This window comes from Diceros bicornis, chromosome 11 (genome assembly GCF_020826845.1).
Source record: "Diceros bicornis minor isolate mBicDic1 chromosome 11, mDicBic1.mat.cur, whole genome shotgun sequence".
In the NCBI taxonomy this organism is placed as follows: domain Eukaryota; kingdom Metazoa; phylum Chordata; class Mammalia; order Perissodactyla; family Rhinocerotidae; genus Diceros; species Diceros bicornis.
Window position 1 is genome coordinate 2,388,498 of NC_080750.1, and position 20,004 is coordinate 2,408,501.

Genomic DNA, 20,004 nt, shown 5'->3' on the forward strand with positions numbered 1-20,004 from the left:
ACTAGAAATTATGATGACTATTCAAAAATTTGGAGAAGAGAGGTTGTGGATGGTGTGGACTATCTTAAGAAGTCAAAAAAAAAAAAAAAGCAGGACGTCAGCATCATGGCGGAGTGAGCTTTCCCCACTGAACTCTCCCCCTCTAAGACACAACAAAAAGGACATTCATATTCCAAGAAAAGCTATTCACACAACACAGGGGACGCCTGAGGCACCCAGGTAGCCTTACACCCGAGGATGGATGTGCTGGAATCCCCAACAGAAGTGGAAGGAGGTAAAAGGAGCGCCTTTCCTTCCCCAAGGACTGCGACTCAAAGACTGAGACCATGCAGCTCTCAGAGGAGGGGGAGGGGCGGCTCGCCACGTGAAAACTGGTGCTCTCCAAGACCCCTCACAGCCCGAGGGGATCCCCCTACGGAAGGAGCAGAGCTGTTGCAAGGGTAGTTTCAACAAGCTAGCCCCTCAGGAGAGCAGAAAACAACAGCGAGGCGAGAAACCTCGGAGATCAGAGAGGCGAAAGTAAGCGCCCCTCCCCCACCTGGTCCACCCGACTGGCACTTCAGCACAGCGGCACTTCAGCTCAGCCCCGTCCCCAGAGGCAGTGGCCACAAGGTGCCCAGGCCCCACCAGGAGGAGCAGCGTGACCTTGCCCCACCCCCACAGGCAGCAGCCCCAAGGTGCCCGGGCCTGACCAGCAGCGGGGCGAGCCTGTGCCCCCGCACCAGAGGCAGCGGCCGCTTAGTCCCCACCTCGCCACAGCCCCAGCTGCTCTGGCTGGACCAAGCCACGGCCCCAGCTTCCCCGTGCCCTGCCCCCAGCTCGTTGAGCTTGACCCGCCCCCCCAACCCCTGGCTCCAGTGGCTTCGGCTTGGCCTGTGCTCAGGCTCCAGCTGACTTGGCACCAGCAACTTCAGCCCACCGCACTCCAGTTCCAGCTTCTTTGGCCCAGAAGTGCTCCAGTTACTCCTTCTTTGGCCCAGCGCACTCCAGTTCCAGCTTCTTTGGCCCAGCACACTCCTGTTACAGCTTCTTTGGCCCAGCGGTGCTCCAGCTCTTCCTTCTTTGGCCCAGTGCACTCCAGTTCCAGCTTCTTTGGCCAAGCGGCACTCCAGACCCTGCTTCTTTGGTCCAGTGGCACTTCAGCTGCAGCTGCTTCAACCCACCTGCACCCGAGCCTCAGCCTAGCTGCACTCCAGTCTCAGCTGTTCCCACGCTCCAGCTCCAGCTGTTCCCATGCTTTGCCCCAGCAGCCTCTACTCAGCCACGCCTCAGATCAGCCAGGGGCTGACAAGAGTGCCTGCGGATTGAGGCAGCCAGAATAGACAGCCCTTGACCCCCACCCAGAGGCAGCAAGAGGAAACTGCAACCATATATTTTCACTATGAGGAAAAGTAAGCCAACACCGACAGGCACCATGCAAAAATATATTAAATCTCCAAACCAAAAGGAAAACGACAAGCACCCAGAAGTCAACCTGGAAAGCACAAAAATGTATAACCTTAACAACAGAGAATTCAAAATAGCCATCATAAAAAAGCTTAATGAAATACAAGAAAACACAGACAATTCCATGAAATCAGGAGTTTCTTCACAAAAGAGATTTAAACTGTAAAGAAAACCAATCAGAAATCTTAGAGATGAAAATCACAATAGAGGAGATAAAGACAAATATGGAAGCCTTAAGCATCAGAACTGACAATATGGAGGAAAGAACTAGCAATATGGAGGACAGCAATGCAGAAATGCTCCAGATAGAGGAGGAAAAAGAACTAAAACTAAAAAGAAATGAAGAAACTCTCTGAGAAATATCCGACTCAATTAGGAACTCCAACATAAGGATTATAGATCTTCCAGAGGGAGAAGAGAGGGAAAAAGGAGCAGAGAACTTGTTCAAAGAAATAATATCTAAGAAATTCCCAAACCTGGGGAAGGAGCTGGAAATACCAGTGAATGAAATAAATAGATCTCCTAAATATATCAACATGAAAAGACCCTCTCCAAGGCATATAGTAGTAAAGCTGGCAAAAGTCAACAACAAAGAAAAAATATTGAGGGCACCTAGACAAAAAAAATTAACATACAAAGGATTTTCTATCAGGCTCTCAGCCTATTTCTCGACAGAAACTTTACAAGCTAGGAGAGAGTGGAACGATATATTCAAAATTCTGAAGGACAAAAACTTTCAGCCAAGAATACTCTATCCAGCAAAAATATCCTTCAGTTATGATGGAGAAATAATAACTATCCCAGATAAACAAAAGCTAAGGGAGTTCATTGCCACAAGACCTCCACTACAAGAAGTGCTCAAGAAGGCCCTCATCCCTGAGGAAAAAAAGAGAAAGGGGGTTCAAAGTTTTGAACAAGGAGGAAAATACGTCAACAAAACCAGAAAAATTGCAGTCCTCTATCAAAATAGATTAGCAAATACTTAAATATAAAACCAAAGATCAAGGGAAGGTAAGCACCAAGCATAAATATAACCTTATCATGTTAAACACAAGAAGGAATAAGATGTGACAACAATAACTTAGAAGAGGAAGAGGAAAGGGACTGAATGGACTTAGTCTAAGGGAATAAGAGGCCATCAAAAAATGGACTATCACACATCCATGAGATTTTTAATACAAACCTCATGGTAACCGCTAACCAAATAATCAGAACAGAATCACACACGATAAAGAAGGAGAAAACTAAGAGAACCCCCATATAGAACTACCAAACTAAACTGGTAGCCTGAAACACACGGGACAAGAAACAAAAGAAATGCAAAAGAACTGGAAAAAGAGCGATAAAATAACAACAAGCCCCCAATATCAATAATTACCCTAAATGTAAATGGACTGAATTCTCCAATCAAAAGACACAGAGTGGTGGGATGGATTAAAAAACAAGACCCAACAATATGCTGCCTCCAGGAAACACATCTCAGCTCTAAAGACAAACACAGGCTCAGAGTGAAAGGATGGAAGACAATACTCCAAGCTAATGGCAAACAAAAGAAAGCAGGTGTTGCCATACTTAGACAAAGTTGACTTCAAGATAAAACAGGTAATGTGAGACAAAGAAGGGCAATATATAATGATAACAGGGACAATCCACCAAGAAGACATATCACTTTTAAATATATATGCACCCAATACAGGAGCACCAAGGTACATAAAGCAACTAGTAACAAACCTAAAAGGAAATATTAACAACAACACAGTAGTAGCAGGAGATCTTAACACCCCACTCTCATCAATGGACAGATCATCCGGACAGAAAATAAATAAGGAAATAATGCACCTAAACAAAAAACTAGATGAGATGGACTTAATAGACATATACAGAGCACTCCATCCAAACACAGCAGAGTACAAATTCTTCTCAAGTGTGCATGGAACATTCTTAAGACTAGACCATGTGCTGGGAAACAGGGCACGCTTATACAAATTTAAGAAGATTGAAAGCATAACAAGCATCCTTACAGACCATAATGCCATGAAGTTAGAAATCAACTACAAGGAATAAACCAGGAAAGTGACAAAGCTGTGGAGGCTCAAAAACATGCTACTAAACAACCAATGGATCATTGATGAAATTAAAGGATAAATCAAAGCATATCTGGAGACAAATGAAGATGAAAATACACCATACCAACTCATATGGGATGCAGCAAAAGTAGTCCTGAGAGGGAAACATAGCAATACAGGCTCACCTTGACAAACAAGGAAAAGCCCAAATAAGCAACCTCAAACTACTCCTAACAGAATTTAAAAAAGAAGAACAAACAAAGGCTAAAGTCAGCAGAAGGAGAAATAATAAAAATCAGAGCAGAAATAAATGAAATTGAAATTAAAAAAAATAGTAGAAAGGATCAATGAAACAAAGAGCTGGTTCTTTGAGAAGATAAACAAAATTGACAAACCCTTAGCCAGACTCACCAAGAAAAGAAGAGAGAAGGCTCAAATAAATAAAATTAGAAATGAAAAAAAAGAAATTACAACAGATACCACAGAAATACAAAAGATTATAAGAGAATACTATGAAAAAATATATGCCAACAAATTGGACAATCTAGAAGAAATGGATAAATCCTAGACTCATACAACCTCCCAAAACTGAATCAAGAAGAAATAGAGCACCTGAATAGACCAATCACAAGTAAAGAGATTGAAACAGTAATCAAAAACCTCCCAAAAAATAAAAGTCCAGGACCAGATGGCTTTTCTGGAGAATTTTACCAAACATTCAAAGAAGACTTAATACCTATCCTTCTCAAACTATTCCAAAAATTGGAAGATGAACACTTCCCAATACATACCATGAGGCCAACATCACCCTGATACCAAAGCCAGGCAAAGACAATACTAAGAAGGAAAACTATAGACCAACATCCCTGATGAACATAGATGCAAAAATTCTCAACAAAATATTGGCAAACCGAGTACAGCAATACATTAAAAAGATCATACACCATGATCAAGTGGGATTTATACCAGGGATGCTGGGATGGTTCAACATCCACAAATCAATCAATGTGATACACCACATTAACAAAACGAGGCATAAAAACCATATGATCATCTCAACAGATGCAGAGAAGGCTTTTGACAAGATCCAGCATCCATTTATGATAAAAACTCTCAACAAAATGGGTATAGAAGGAAAGTACCTTAACGTAATAAAGGTCATATATGACAAATCCACAGCCAAGATCATACTCAACGGGGAAAAACTGAAAGCCATCCCTCTGAAAACAGGGACAAGACAAGGGTGCCCACTCTCACCACTCCTGTTCAACACAGTACTGGAGGTTCTGGCCAGAGCAATTAGGCAAGAAAAAGGAATAAAAGGAATCCAAATAGGCAAAGAAGAAGTGAAACTCTCGCTGTTGGCAGATGACATGATCTTATATAGAAAACCCTAAAGAATCCATTGGAAAACTATTAGAGATAATCAACAACTACAGCCAGGTGGCAGGGTACAAAATCAACTTAGAGAAATCAGTTGCATTTCTATATACCAACAACGAACTAACAGAAAGAGAACTCAAGGAGACAATCCCATTTACAACTGCAACAAAAAGAATAAAATATCTAGGAGTAAATTTAACAAAGGAAGTGAAAGACTTATACAATGAAAACTATAAGACATTACTGAGAGAAATCAATGATGACATAAAGAAATGGAAAAATATTCCACGCACTTGGGTTGGAAGAATAAACACAGTTAAAATGTCCATACTACCTAAAGCAATCTACAGATTCAATGCAATCCCAATCAGAATCCCAAGGACATTCGTCACAGAAATAGAACAAAGAATACTAGCATTCAGGTGGGGCAACAAAAGACCCCGTATAGTTAAAGCAATCCTGAGAAAGAAGAACAAGTCTGGAGGCATCACAATCCCTGACTTCAAAACATACTACAAAGCGACAGTAACTAAAACAGCGTGGTACTGGTACAAAAACAGACACACAGATCAATGGAACAGAATTGACAGTCCTGAAATAAAACCTCATATCTATGGGCAGCTAATCTTCAACAAAGGAGCTAAGAATATAGAACGGAGAAAGGAAAGTTTCTTCAATAAATGGTGCTGGGAAAACTGGACAGCCACTTGCAAAAGAATGAAAGTAGACCACCTTCTTTCACCACACACAAAAATTAACTCAAAATGGATCAAAGACCTGAAGGTGAGACCTGAAACTATAAAACTCCTGGAGGAAAATATAGGTAGTACACTACTCGCCATCAGCCATAAAGGGATCTTATGAATTCCATGTCTCCTCAGACAAGGAAAACAAAAGAAAAAATAAACAAATGGGACTTCATGGATTAAAGAGCCTCTACAAGGCAAATGAAACCAGGATCAAAATGAACAGGGAACCCACCAGTTGGGAAAAATCTTTGCAAACCGTATATCTGACAAGGGATTAATCTCCATAATATATAAAGAACTCACACAACTGAATAACAAAAAAACAAACAACCCGATCAAAAAATGGGCAGAGGAAATGAACAGACACTTCTCCAAAGAAGATATACAGATGGCCAACAGGCACATGAAAAGATGCTCAACATCACTAATCATCAGGGCAATGCAAATCAAAACCACACTAAGATATCATCTTACACCCATTAGAGTGGCTATAATCACCAAGACAAAAAACAATAAATGCTGGAGAGGTTGTGGAGAAATGGGAACCCTAATCCACTGCTGGTGGGAATGCAAACTGGTGCAGCCTCTATGGAAAACAGTATGGAGATTCCTCAAAAAATTGAAAATAGAAATACCTTATGATCCAGCTATCCCACTACTGGGTATCTATCCAACAAACCTGAAATCAACAATCCAAAGAGGCTTATGCACCCCTATGTTCATTGCAGCATTGTTCACTATAGCCAAGAAGTAGAAGCAACCCAAGTGTCCTCGTCTGATGATTGGATCAAGAAGATGTGGTATATATATACCATGGAATACTACTCAGCCATAAACACAAAATCATCCCATTTGCAACAACAAGGATGGGCCTGGAGGGTATTAAGTCAAGTGAAATAAGCCAGAAAGAGAAAGACAAACACTGTATGATCTCACTCATATGTGGAATATAAACCAACACATGGACGGATAGAACTGTTTGGTGGTTACCAGGGGCTAGGGCAGTCGGGGGTGGGCACAAGGGGTGCAGGGATGCACTTACATGGTGACTGATAAACAATAATGTACAACAAAAATTTCACACACAAAAAAAACACACCAGAATTAGCAGTTTAACTTATTCAACATACAACTTAAAATCAGAAGAAGTTAACAGTGCTTATCTGTGAAGAACAGGACTGAGGGCGGGAGGGGAGACACTGAACTGCTGCATTTTATTATGCAATCTCTCTATACTATACTACTTAATTTTTAACTAGATGCCTCTATCACTTAGACAGCTAAAAATCAAGTAACCAAAAAAAGGAAATGCAAATGATCAAAAAAATAAAACACTAGTCGGCATAAAACATTTCATCAGTGTTCTGCTTCAACTGTCTGAGATGGGTGCACATAAAAAGGTTCACACAAAAAATACACACACACAGACGTGCTCACACTTGGTGAGTGGGAGAAAGCCAATGAGAAAGACAGCTGAGGTGACACGAGTTGAGGAAAACCAACAATGTAAGTAAGCAATTGGGTTTGAAAATGCATTCATTCAACAAATATCTTGAAGTTCCTATTTTAAGTCAGATGTTTTTCCAGCTGCCAGGTCAACGACAGCGAACAAGACACAACGTCTGCCCTCAAAGAACTTGAAGTCGAAATGACTTAAGAAAAGAAGGTCAAAAATAGGGCAAAAAAAATGCAGATTTCATCATGAATAAAACAGCTTACACATTTCGTCAGCAAGCGAATACTAGTTCATTTTGCACACCTGCCCTCAAAAAGTTGTCTCTGTCCCAAATAAAAACAGGAACAAGAGGCCTTGAAGAGCAGCCACTGACAATTCTAAAGGAACGTCCTTCCACTTGTTCCCTTTCCCCCACTGCACAAGGGAATGTTAGCTCTCAACGCTTGACTAAACCCTTGAAGACCAAAAAGGAACCAAAGCGCGAGCTCGCGTCTCCGGTGAGTCACAGAGAGCCGAAGCCACATCCCCTAACCTCCTCGTCAAGCCTCCCTTGAGGGGTGACGCAGTGGTGCCCTCCACAGAGCCGCCCACAGTCCCGAGGGCTCCCCAGGGGAGGCGGGCGGAGGCGGGGACGGGGACTGCCCTCCGCAGCAGGCAGCCGCACGGCCGGCTCCCCTCTCACTGCGGACAAGCCTCTGCCTCCCACCAGCGCCACCCACTACGATGCCGACAACCGGGAGCCCGAGTACCTGCCTCTGCGTCGGGGGACGCAGCGGCCGCCAAGACCAGGGGCCGGCGCTGAGGCCGGCGCTGCCGCTGCTGCTCAGCGCGCCCGGCCCGCCCGGCAGGCGCTTCTACAAAGGCGCGGCTCCTGGAGCGCCGGGGGCTCAGAGCTGCCCTTTGCCTGCGAGCTAAGCCCTCCACCTTCCCAGCTCGGAACCCAGCGGCTACGCCAGCCCGGCCCGCTCCGCTGACAGCGCCACCCCCCGCCCCCTCAACTCAGCCGGGCCCTTTCCTCTGACCTCACAGCCCGCGACGCAAACTGAGGAAAGACCCCGACGTCCTGCGTCTTGCCCCTTGCCCCGTCCGGCTACAAAATGTAGCGACCGAGGAGGAGAGACAGGGGGTTGCCTTTATTGGCCCAGTAAGACCGGCAGCGGGGTGTGGCTGCGCACAGGAAGGGGCGACAGAATTTGGAGTCGAATCTGTGGAGCGCTCAGGCGTTTAGCGGGGTTACCTCGTGGGGTCCTTTCTCACCGCCCTCGTGTGCGGGCGCCGTCCCTGCCTGCTCTGGACGGAGGCTGTCCGGCGTCGCTGGCCGCCCGTCAATGTGAGTGTGTCCGCAGAGGGTCCCGGGGTGGGCGGGCTGCGATCGAGGAGCCCCTTTCCCTTCCCCGCCTGCGGGAGACAGCACCTGGCCGGCGCGTGCCGGCGGAAGTCGCTCACGCCAGCGCCAGTCGTGGCATGAGGAAGTGGGGAAGAGCCTGCGGCCTTTAGAAGGGGCCGAGGGAAAGGATGCTGCAGGAAAAGACAGTCACAAACGTGTTTACTTTTGCGTGTGTGTGTGTGTGAAAGGACTGGGGTGGGGAGAAGGAATTCATTCATTCCGCAAGTAGTTGCTCCGCGCCCACCATGTTCCGGACACTGTTTTCGGCATTGGGTAAAGAGCAATAACGACAAAATTCCCATTTCCCTGTAGTTCGTATTTTATTGAGGAAGACGCATACTAACTACAATTAAGAAAAACATACCGTATTTTAGGTCGTAATGAGTGCTGAAGAGAGAAATAATACAGCAGGGGAGTTGGATGTAGGTTGAAATTTCAGTGTGGCCAGGGAAGGTCTCACTGAAAAGGTGACTTCCGAGTAAGGAGCTGACGGTGAGGATTAACCATGCAGATATCTTGGGGAAGTGCAGTTAGGCAGAGGGACCAGCCGTTGCAAAGGCCGTGAAGCAGAAACCCTCCTGAACAGTGAGGAAGCATGTGGGTCAGAGTTGAGTGAAGGGGTTAAAGCCGGAGACAAAAGGAGAGAGAGCAGGAACAGGCGATGAAGGATCTTGAGGGCATCTAAGCCGTTGGAGGGTTTTGAGCAGTGGAATGAGGTAATCTGACTTCCTTTTTAAAAGGATCCCTCTGGCTGCTGTGGAGAAAGGACTGACGGGGACGGGGGAAGAAAGACAGAAGGCTTTTGCAGTAACCCAGAGGAGAGATGATGGTGGCTTGACTAGGGATGGTAAGAAATGGCCAGTCAGAATCTTAGTGTTCTTAATCTAGAAATGGGAGAGTATTAATGGATGGTGAGTTAATTTTCTTTAATTGGGTTGGGGAACACTTTAAAAATGAATTGTGGTGTGAGGTTTGGAGTGACAAACACAAGTTGAAATCATGGCTTTGCCATTTGATATTTGAATGGATTTAAACTCGGCTTTCTCCGAGTTTATAAAGTGGAAATATTATCTCACAAGGTTGTAAACGTTGAATGGCAATGTATGTAATGTGCCTGGCCCATAGTGGGTCTTAGTATTAGCTGTGTTCTTAGATAAAAAATGGGAGAAAGATAGTGGTGAGTGCATCCGTGGGTGGAAAGGGCTAGTTAAATCCTATTGAAGAAAATCTGAACCAGGTAACAGATGACCCTGTTGTGTAGTAAGAGGGCCATGAGAGACCTAGACATACCCCTTTTTAAATTTAATGCAATTTCACTGGACAGAAAGGTTTTCTGTGTTAATGGCCATAGTATCTGAAATACATGGACTGTCCCCTTATAGCTATCCTTTAAACCCTCCAGGACCCCTTGTGTCCTCATTAGTAAAGAGGAAGAAGGCTCTCTGGTGAATAAAGGAAAACAGTCAAGAATAAATACAAATTTCCAGTTACAAAATGAATAAGTCATGGGGGTGTAATGTACAGCATGGTGATTGTAGTTAATAATACTGTATTGCATATTTGAAAGTAGCTAGGAGAGTGGATCTTGAAGGTTCTCATCACAAGAAAAAAAAATTTTGTAACCCTGTATGGTGAAGGATGTTAACTGGACTATTGTGCTCATTTTGTAATATATACAAATATTGAATCATATTGTACATCTGAAACTAATATAATGTTATGTCAATTATACCTCAAAAAATTTAAAATTGAAAAAAAATAAAAATTCATACAACTAATCAGTGACAGAACTAGAATTTGAATTTATTCCCTGACCACATGCTAAAAAAAAACAAAACGAATAAATACAAACTTTCACAAAAATCATAGTTTTAGATCTTCTTTCTTTTTGTTTTCTATTTTCAATGGATTCAATTTTCTTTTTTTTAAATTTCAGGTGTATATCATTTTATTTCAATTTCTATGTAGATTACATCATGTTCACCACCCAAAGGCTAATTACAATCCATGACCATACTGGTGTGCCTAATCACCCCTTTTGCCCTCCTCCCATCCCCTCTGGTAACCACCAATCCAATCTCTGTCTCTATGTGTTTGTTTGTTGTTGTTTTTATCTTCTACTTATGAGTGAGATCATACGGTATTTGACTTTCTCCCTCTGACTTATTTTGCTTAGCATAATGCCCTCAAGGTCCATCCATGTTGTCACAAATGGCCAGATTTCATCCTTTTTATAGCTGAGAAGTATTCCACTGTGTATATATACCACGTCTTCTTTATCCGTTCTTCCCTTAATGAGCACTTAGGTTGCTTCCAAGTCTTCGCTATTGTGAATAATGCCGCAATGAACAAGGGGGTGCATGTATCTTTCCGCATTGGTGTTTTCACATTCTTTGGATGAATACCCAGCGGTGGAATAGCTGGATCGTATGGTAGTTCTATCCTTAATTTTTTGAGGAATCTACATACTGTTTTCCATAGTGGCTGCACCAGTTTGCACTCCCACCAGCAGTGTATGCCAGTTCCCTTCTCTCCACACCCTCTCCAACACATGTTGGTTCCTGTCTTGTTAATTATAGCCATTCTGACGGGAGTGAGGTGATATCTCATTGTAGTTTTGATTTGTATTTCCCTGATAATTAGTGATGTTGAACATCTTTTCGTGTGCCTGTTGGCCATCTGTATATCTTCTTTGGAGAAATGTCTGTTCAGATCTTTTGCCCATTTTTTAATTGGGTTAGTTTTTTTGTTGTTGAGATGTATGAGTTCTTTATATATTTTGGAGATTAACCCCTTATCAGATATATGGTTTGCAAATATCTTCTCCCAATTGTTAGGTTGTCTTTTCGTTTTGTTGATGATTTCCTTTGCTGTGCAGAAGCTTTTTAGTTTGATGTAGTCCCATTTGTTTATTTTTTCTGTTTCCCTTGCCCCGTCAGGCATGGTACTTGAAAATATGTTGCTAAGACCGATGTCGAAGAGCATGCTTCCTATGTTTTCTTCTAGAAGTTTTATGGCTTCAGATCTTACATTCAAGTCTTTTATCCACTTTGAGTTAATTTTTGTGTATGGTGTAAGATAATGTTCTACTTTCATTCTTTTGCATGTGGCTGTCCAGTTTGCCCAGCACCATTTGTTGAAGAGACTTTCCTTTCTCCATTGTATGTTCTTGGTGGCTCCTTTTCTCAAAGGTTAGCTGTCCGTAGATGTGTGAGTTTATTTCTGGGCTCTCGATTCTTTTCCATTGATCTCTGTGTCTGTCGTTGTGCCAGTACCATGCTGTTTTGGTTACTATAGCTTTGTAGTGTATTTTGAAATCAGGGAGTGTGATTCACTGACACTCCAGCTTTGCTCTTTTTTCTCAGGATTCTTTTGGCTATTTGAGGTCTTTTCTTCCATATAAATTTTAGGATTCTTTGTTCTATTTCTGTGAAAAATGTTGTTGGAACTTTGATAGGGATTACACTGAATCTGTAGATTGCTTTAGGAAGTATGGACATCTTAACTATGTTAATTCTTCCAATCCAAGAGCACGGAATATCTTTCCATTTCTTTGTATCTTCTTCAATTTCTTTCAACAATGTTTTATAGTTTTTAGTGTACAGATCTTTCACCTCTTTGGTTAAGTTTATTCCTAGGTATTTTATTCTTTTTGTTGCAATTGTAAATGAGATTGTATTCTTAATTTCTCTTTCTGCTACTTCGTTGTTAATGTATAGAAACGCAACTGATTTTTGTATGTTGATTTTGTATCCTGCAACTTTACCGTATTTATTTATTATTTCAAAAAGCTTTTTGGTGGATTCTTTAGGGTTTTCTGTATATAAAATCATGTCATCTGCAAATAGTGACAGTTTCACTTCTTCCTTTCCAATTTGGATCCTTTTCATTTCTTTTTCCTGCCTGATTGCTCTGGCTAGGACTTCCAATACTATGTTAAATAAGAGTGGTGACAGTAGGCATTCTTATCTGGTTCCTTTTCTTAGAGGGATAGCTTTCAGTTTTTCTCCATTGAGAATGATCATAGCTGTGGGTTTGTCATATATGGCCTTTATTATGTTGAGGTACTTTCCTTCTATACCCATTTTATTCAGAGTTTTTATCATAAATGGATGCTGTGTCTTGTCACATGCTTTCTCTGCATCTATTGAGATGATCATGTGATTTTTGTTCTTCATTTTATTAATGTGGTGTATCACATTGATTGATTTGTGATGTTGAACCATCCCTGCATCCCTGGAATAAATTCCACTTGGTCATGGTGTATGATCTTTTTAATGTATTGTTGTATTCCATTTGCTAGTATTTTGTTGAGGATAGATCTTCTTTCTATATTTTGGCAAAAGTTGCTAAAAGATCTCTGGCGCTGGAATTACTGCTGGTTGCCTCTGCTATATATTTTGAGAGTCTTTGGGCTGCATTTTTCTCAGAATACTTAATTTTATTATTTACCATTTTTAAAATTCTGGCTTTTGACACATTTTAAATCCTAGCAGGAGTTTTAACCTAATTCTAAAAAGTACCACATGCATAGCCCTCTAATAAAGATGTTCTCAGAGTGGGGTAACTTGGCAGGTAGATTAGGAAGCAAACGGAGGAAAGACGTTTGAAAGGTAAGAATAGGGATGATGGTAGGAGAAGAGAGAAAAAAGAGATTACAATTACTATAGTTTATTAATTCTGATATGCATTTTTCTCATATTTGTATCTCTGAAATAGTGATATATTTTATAATTGTTGTCTTAGACCACTCTAGACTGAGTGGCAGTTGTGACATAGTTGTCAGTGGCCACTCTTAAGCAAACTTGGTCATAATTGTTAATACTGTCATCAGTTCAGTTAGGTGTACTGCTGGTATGTAGTCGTTGAGTTTACTCTCCATTTTAAGTATCCTTTAAAAGATGATTTAGCATTAAAATGAAAAATTACTATGTATGCAGAAATACAGAGAAACAAGAGTGTATAAGATGAAAATAGGGCTAAATTTACAGGATGCAACTAGGTGATAAGAAAGCATTGGGTTAGTTAAATCAGCCGTGATTTTTTCTTAATGGTACATAAAATAATAGAGCATCTTATGATTGGAGCCATTTTACAATTGATGGCATCTTAGATTTGACAAAATACAGCACTTCAAGTGTCTAGGAAGAATATAAATTTTTTCCTAATTGCAATTCTGAAACAGTGAAATTAGGGTTTTGGGAAGTAGAGAGACACTCTCAAATTTTTGTAGAGTTCCTATACTATAAAGTAAATTTGAAAATCTGCACTTAAAACTTTCATTTCAAAGCAATACCTTATTTGTTTGTATTTGGTTCCTAACTTTGAGAGCCTGGGGCAGGGGATTTGTTATTTAAAATAAATTACTGTCAATTCAGAATTAGAGTGGGGAGGACAACTGAGGAGATTGCTGAAGTAAAGGTGAGCCATTTAGAAATGATAGAATTCTCAGAAATAATCTTTTATGTGTGTGTTTCATTGATTAAGATGTAGTCTCAATTCATGTATTTGGTAAAATCAGCTCCAGCTTTTATGAAACCTTTATGATTAGAGGCATGTTACAATGGCTTTTTACGTTTGATGTAATATGATGAATGTTGAGAAGAACAAAATTATTGTGAAGGGGTAGAATAATTTAGATAATACTTCTCAGAAGCTTTTTGTCATAAAAATTATGTTCATTTTATTATTTTTTAATTTAGTAAAGGAAAAAGAAAAAAAAAGTCTTGACTCTTCACTATCCAAATACAGTGAACATACTAGTGTGCTGTTCTCTGTGTCTTTTTTCTCTATAAATGTTTTATATTTGTAATTACTATGCGTGCGATTAAGTATTTTATCTATTTTAATCTCATAATCATTTTTTTTTTAAATTTTAGCACAGACTAAACCAGCATTCCCAACTGTTTTAGAGAATACTAGTTCTAATAAATGTTAATAGGTGTTCCTTGGTTAGGATTCTGTAGTTAAATACATTGGGAAATGCTTCATAATTATATCCTTTAGAGAAATTATAGCTTGGGCATTAAAAGAGCTAACTCCAGAATCAGACAGACCTAAGTTTCAGTCCTCATGTACTAACTAGCGACATGACTTGAGGCGGAAGTTAATTTTAACTCAAGTTTTCTTCCCTGTGTAATGGAGATAGTTACAGTATTCATAGATGATCTGTGTAAAGCATTTAGCCAGCTCATATAAATGCTCTACAAATATTACCTATTATTATTATTTATATTATCATCTGTGAGAAACTATGCATATTTAGCATATTAAAAGCTCAGAGGAGACTAAGGAAACTTCAAGTGTTGAAATTCAGGGAGTACTCAATGTAAAATTGAAAATCACTGTGGAACCATTGTCATACAAATGAGCACTGGGTTGAATGATAAAAAGATTTGTCTGAGCTTTAAGCAGTGTTGTTGTTAAACTAGCACTGTTGCCCTAAATATAACCTCATTTAAAAAAATTTCTCCAGTTTACTGTGTTTCCCCCATTTGTCTGAAGTTTAGTGAGTACAAAGTTGTGTTTAATTTGGTCTCTACTGTAAACCCAGCACATGGCTCAAAATAGGGACTATAGGGGTCATGAACTTGAGTTATTTATAGGGACCTGGCAGTTAGTGTAAATGGCAGACAACAGGGAGTGGTGAAGTCTGTTTGCATCGTTGAAAGGCATTCGCATTCAGTTGTTTCTAACACTGTTAACTCTGGAACACAGGAGCGTCCCTGATCTGTGTGGTGACAGTTTGTAATCCCAAGAGACTAGAGATGGGACCAGACCCCAAAGAACAAACGGTTGGGTCGGATCACTGTCATCCCTCTCTATTCTCAGTATTTTAAGACTTTGTGGCCTAAATATGTGTTTTCCACTAACATTTCTCTTTATTACTAACATGCTTTCTCTTTTTTCTTTGTGTCTCATGTTTTGTTATTCAATTATTTGGTTAAAAAATAAATTCATTTTTACTAAATATTTCAAGTGATATACATTTCTCAGTCCTGGTTTTATTTGCCAATTTGCAGTTTAAAATTATTTGCCAATTTGCAGTTATAATCTAAGCAAGTATTTGTAAACTTATAGCCACGTATTTAGATTATACTTATTTTATAATATATTTATATAGTATAATTAAATAAATATATAAAATATATAGATGTATATATATAGCAAATTAGTGTCCTGAAGTATTTAAAGTTCAAGCATAAGAATTATCTAAAAGTTTATACAAAAATACATGCTTTTTTTGTATTTGCGTGGTAGGTAGGTAGCCATTTGACTTGCTCTTCAGTAACCCATTATCTCCTTTTATATGGGGCAGGGAGATATGTTTTTTATTGAACATTTTATTGAAAAAAAACTTTCATGTAGTTTACATATTAAAATGTTCAAACTAAATTTAATAGCTGGTTGTTAAACCCTCTCTGCCAAACTGAAATTATTACCTAGTCTTAACTAGCTATAATCCTTTTTGTATTTTCAGTTTGTGATGATAATATTTTGGTTTCACAAAAACTGGGATGGCAAGTCTTTTCATTTTATATTTCCTAGTCTCTTAGCATCTTTAGACAAAAATGATTTTGAGGATTGTTCTGATTTTCTCTCATTTATAGTTTTTTATCATATCATTCAAAGTTTTACCACTGCCCTTTATCACATTGTTTCCTCTTAGTGCTTGTGTATATGTGTGTAATGTATTCAGCTCCTTTGTGTTTTTATGTTTTGAAACATGGCATTCTTTCTTCCTAACCTTATGCCTGTGCTTCAATATGTATTACAAAAGTCATAGTTTATTTAACTCACTTTTATAACTGTATTTTGCAGGTAGTTAATAGATTTTTTTAACATAGTAAAATTATGTATATTTTTTTCTCTTATGCTAGGATTTATGATCTCTATTTTGCAAATGATCGTGAGTCTTAGTTTGAGACTGTGTTTGTGTGGGTCAGGGCGTGAGTCTCGTGTGCTTCAGCAGCGGCTTGGCAGTGTGTGTGAGATGACTCGACCTGTGGGCCAGTTCGTGGAAACTGTTTTACACTTAAGTCAGTCTGTTTCTTATCAGTTAAGATACTGGCTACTAGGTTACTAGGATTTTTTCTAAAATGTATCATTAATTTCACATTCATTTTAGTATTACTCATCAAATTTTTCTTTACCAGGGAAGGAAAAGTTACAAATTATGCCAAATCAAATACTTGTTATTTCACTTATTGAATATATTTGGTCATTACTTATGTTAGACTAAAATAGAAAGACATTAAACTAAAAGAATGCTGTAACTAGGATATAAAAGTTCAGAAGAACAGATTTTTTATTTTAACTTTTTGTATGTCCATTTGTGTTTTTCTCCTGGTTTTGCAAACACTTGAGGAACAACAACAGGGCATTCTGTGTTTACTTTGGTAGAAATTGGCAGAATTTAAAAGGTGATATCTTCATTTTCTATTTTTATACCTTTTATAATATATATATAATATAATATCAAAATTTGAAACAATCTTATATTATTTGTCCATTATTAGCCAATTTTTTCTTTATCAAAAAATTTCACCATTTATTAAGTGTGTATCATTTGTTTAAAATCAAAATGATTTCAGCAATGCTTGTGTCTTTGTTATACTTTGATAAACTGATGTTAATCAGGTAAAAAAGAGCAATTCGTAGTATTGTTAATGATTAACCCTGTCGTTTGTCATTGTGACTATTTGTCTTAATATTTGGCAGTTTAAACTTTAACATGATGAATTAATCTCAGAATGTTTGCTTAGATGCATTTTTATGCACCTTGACAGATGTTTTCCAATTTCTAAGAATTATTATAAAATTAAAATTCTAATAATTTTGTTTTACAAAGGACACAGTATATATACTGACATTATTTCTGAGTAGGCTTATGATTAATATTGTTTTCCTCATTGTTGATCTTTTTCTTTTAATATTTTTCTTTCCTAATTTACATGTTCCTCCTTAAAATTATACGTAGTTAAATAAACAGTAGAAATATGTAGTAGTAACATATAAAGAAAGAATTCAGCAGTTCTTTACTTGGGGACACAGGTGTGATACTCAGTTATAGCTTAGTTAAGCTTACTGTTATTCTTTTCCCTTAGTGTTCTCATCTGTGTTATAATATTCTGTAGTATTTTAAAGCTTTCCTTCAAATTTTCCAATCTAAAATCTGGTTAAATAACATATTTTCTGCATTTAGGAAAAAAATTGATTTCCTCTTCTAAACAGATTCAGAAGTTAGTCTATTCAACTTTTCTGTGTTTTGTTTGGTTTGTTGCTCTATATAGGAAAAGTGTTTTTCTAACATATTGATCTGTTACAGTAGAAAATGTTTTTCCTTTTAGACTGCTTGTTCACAAGTGTCCTGTACAATAAATTTATTCCTTCTACAGGAAAATTTATCACTTTTATTTTTTTTCACTTAGGGTTTTCTGCCGTTTCTTGGCAAAAATGGCAACCAATGATGCTGTTCTGAAGAGATTGGAACAGAAGGGTGCAGAGGCAGATCACATTATTGAATATCTTAAGCAGCAAGTTGCTCTTCTTAAGGAGAAAGCAAGTAAGAAAATTTAAAATATTCTAAGGAGATAGCTAAAATGAATTCATATGTTGACAGCAGAAAAAAATGGGTTTACCACATAAATTATTACTTCATCATCTTGATGATAACTTTTAGATTCCTTTAAAATTTTAATTTTGAGTGAATGTTCTAGGATTAAGGTAAATGAGAATTGGTATATAGTGAATATATGATATGTAGAGAAAACAATGTATTATTTCAAGACTAAAGGAAAATTAGTGTTTAAAATAAGTTGGTATAGAATTAGAGATTAAAAATGAAGAAAATTGGGTGAAATCAAATATGAACTCAAATATCTCCTCTAATCTTGTATAGAAGATAATATATACTTTTAAATTACTTTCTAGTAAAGCGTTTTCTGAAATGATTTTTACATTTTTTCCAATACCTAGAAATTGCTATATTATGTACAAAAATATCAAATCTGAGTTTCTGCTTTTAGAATTTGGGTTGATTTTTGTTTTGTTTGTTTAAGTATATTTTATTTCTCAATAGTGAATGTCATAATGAAAATTCCAAAATCTTTTACCATCACTATTAGAAATAAATGCTTTTCTCTGCTACATAAGACTGTGAATGGCTTATAAAATCCTATAGTTACTCTCCAAAATATTTTTCTCTTATCAATTCTTTTTTTTCTTAATTTTAAAATACGGTTTTAATTATTTCTTTTTCATAGTGTTTTTTTAAACATTTTTTCTTATTATTATTTTTAAAAATTTTTAAAAATTTTTCTTAAAATTCTTAATATTTCTTTCCATTAGTAAGGTGAAGAGATTAGAGATGATCAAGGTTTCTTTGTGATACAATGTATGTCATAAACTGAATTTTTTTCTCCTACAGGTGGCCCCTTCTTAGCATCTTGACTAGCGTTTCAGTTTTGCTACTTGAAAAAAAAGAACCTGCCTATACTTGTTGCATGTTTATTCTTCACCTTTATCATTATTTTTTGGCAGCTTATCCTGCTGGTTCTCAGTCCTGTTCCGCCTATTTTACAATAAATATTTTGTAAAATCTCTTTTAATATCCTGTAAAGAAAACACTTCTTAGATAAAATAACCTACCTGTACACATAATTTCAAAACATACATTAACCCTGTATGTAATATAGAGGAGCATTAAGAAGAAAGTAGTTTATAAATAGTAGTAATAATAAAAATGTGTATTTCGGTAAGTAAATACTTAGGCAGGACTTACTGCCAGACATATGAGAGGGTCACATGCTACATGGTTCACATCCATGGAGTCACCAAGAAGGCGACAGGTCTAATGCCAACTGATACAGGTGTGTATTTAGTCTGCCTTTGTGTGGGGAACTCAAGATACCAGAAGTAGCTTTCAGTCATGTTTTTGATTTACTCAGAATGATGAATAGTTCTTTGGTAAAGCTCTGAACAAAACAAAGTACAGTCTACTCTTGATTTACATGGTACTTGATTTCTGAATTAGGAAATTCAGAGTATAATGAAAATGTTTAAGAATACTTCGTGTTTATATATAAAAAGTAGGATCTAGGCTCAAATAATCAACAGGATTTTCACCTATACAACTGTACAGTTCTGCAGGGTGTGAGACAATTCTTCATTTTGCAGGAATATCTAACATGTTGCAGAACATCTGACATCCTGGCCCCTGCTCAGTAGATGCCAGTGACAATCAGAAATACTACCGCAGGTTTTTAAAATCCCACCTAGGGGGCCGGCCCGGTGGCGCAAGCGGTTAAGTGCGCGCGCTCCGCTGCGGCGGCCCGGGGTTCGCTGGTTCGGATCCCGGGCGCGCACCGACGCACTGCTTGGTAAGCCATGCTGTGGCGGCGTCCCATATAAAGTGGAGGAAGATAGGCACAGATGTTAGCCCAGGGCCGTCTTCCTCAGCAAAAAAAGAGGAGGATTGGCGGATGTTAGCTCAGGGCTGATCTCCTCACCAAAAAA

The 20,004-nt window shown here is 38.6% G+C and overlaps 2 protein-coding genes across 4 annotated transcripts in view; one reads left to right on the top strand and one right to left on the bottom strand.

Annotated features, from left to right (window-relative positions):
- TBCK (TBC1 domain containing kinase) overlaps window positions 1-8,071 on the bottom strand; it is a 211,753-nt gene extending 203,682 nt beyond the window's left edge. For 2 of the 3 annotated variants that reach the window (XM_058549864.1, XM_058549862.1), the window contains exon 1: window positions 7,850-8,071. The gene's annotated coding sequence lies outside the window, so the exon portion shown is untranslated. The remainder of the gene's footprint in view (window positions 1-7,849) is intronic. The other variant, XM_058549863.1, reaches the window with a different exon arrangement.
- Window positions 8,072-8,224: 153 nt separating this feature from the next.
- Window positions 8,225-20,004, top strand: part of AIMP1 (aminoacyl tRNA synthetase complex interacting multifunctional protein 1) — a 30,943-nt gene continuing 19,163 nt past the window's right edge. The window contains exons 1-2 of the mRNA XM_058549869.1: window positions 8,225-8,430; window positions 17,919-18,052. Coding sequence (XP_058405852.1) covers window positions 8,429-8,430; window positions 17,919-18,052 — 136 coding nt within the window. The 5' untranslated portion in view covers window positions 8,225-8,428. The remainder of the gene's footprint in view (window positions 8,431-17,918; window positions 18,053-20,004) is intronic.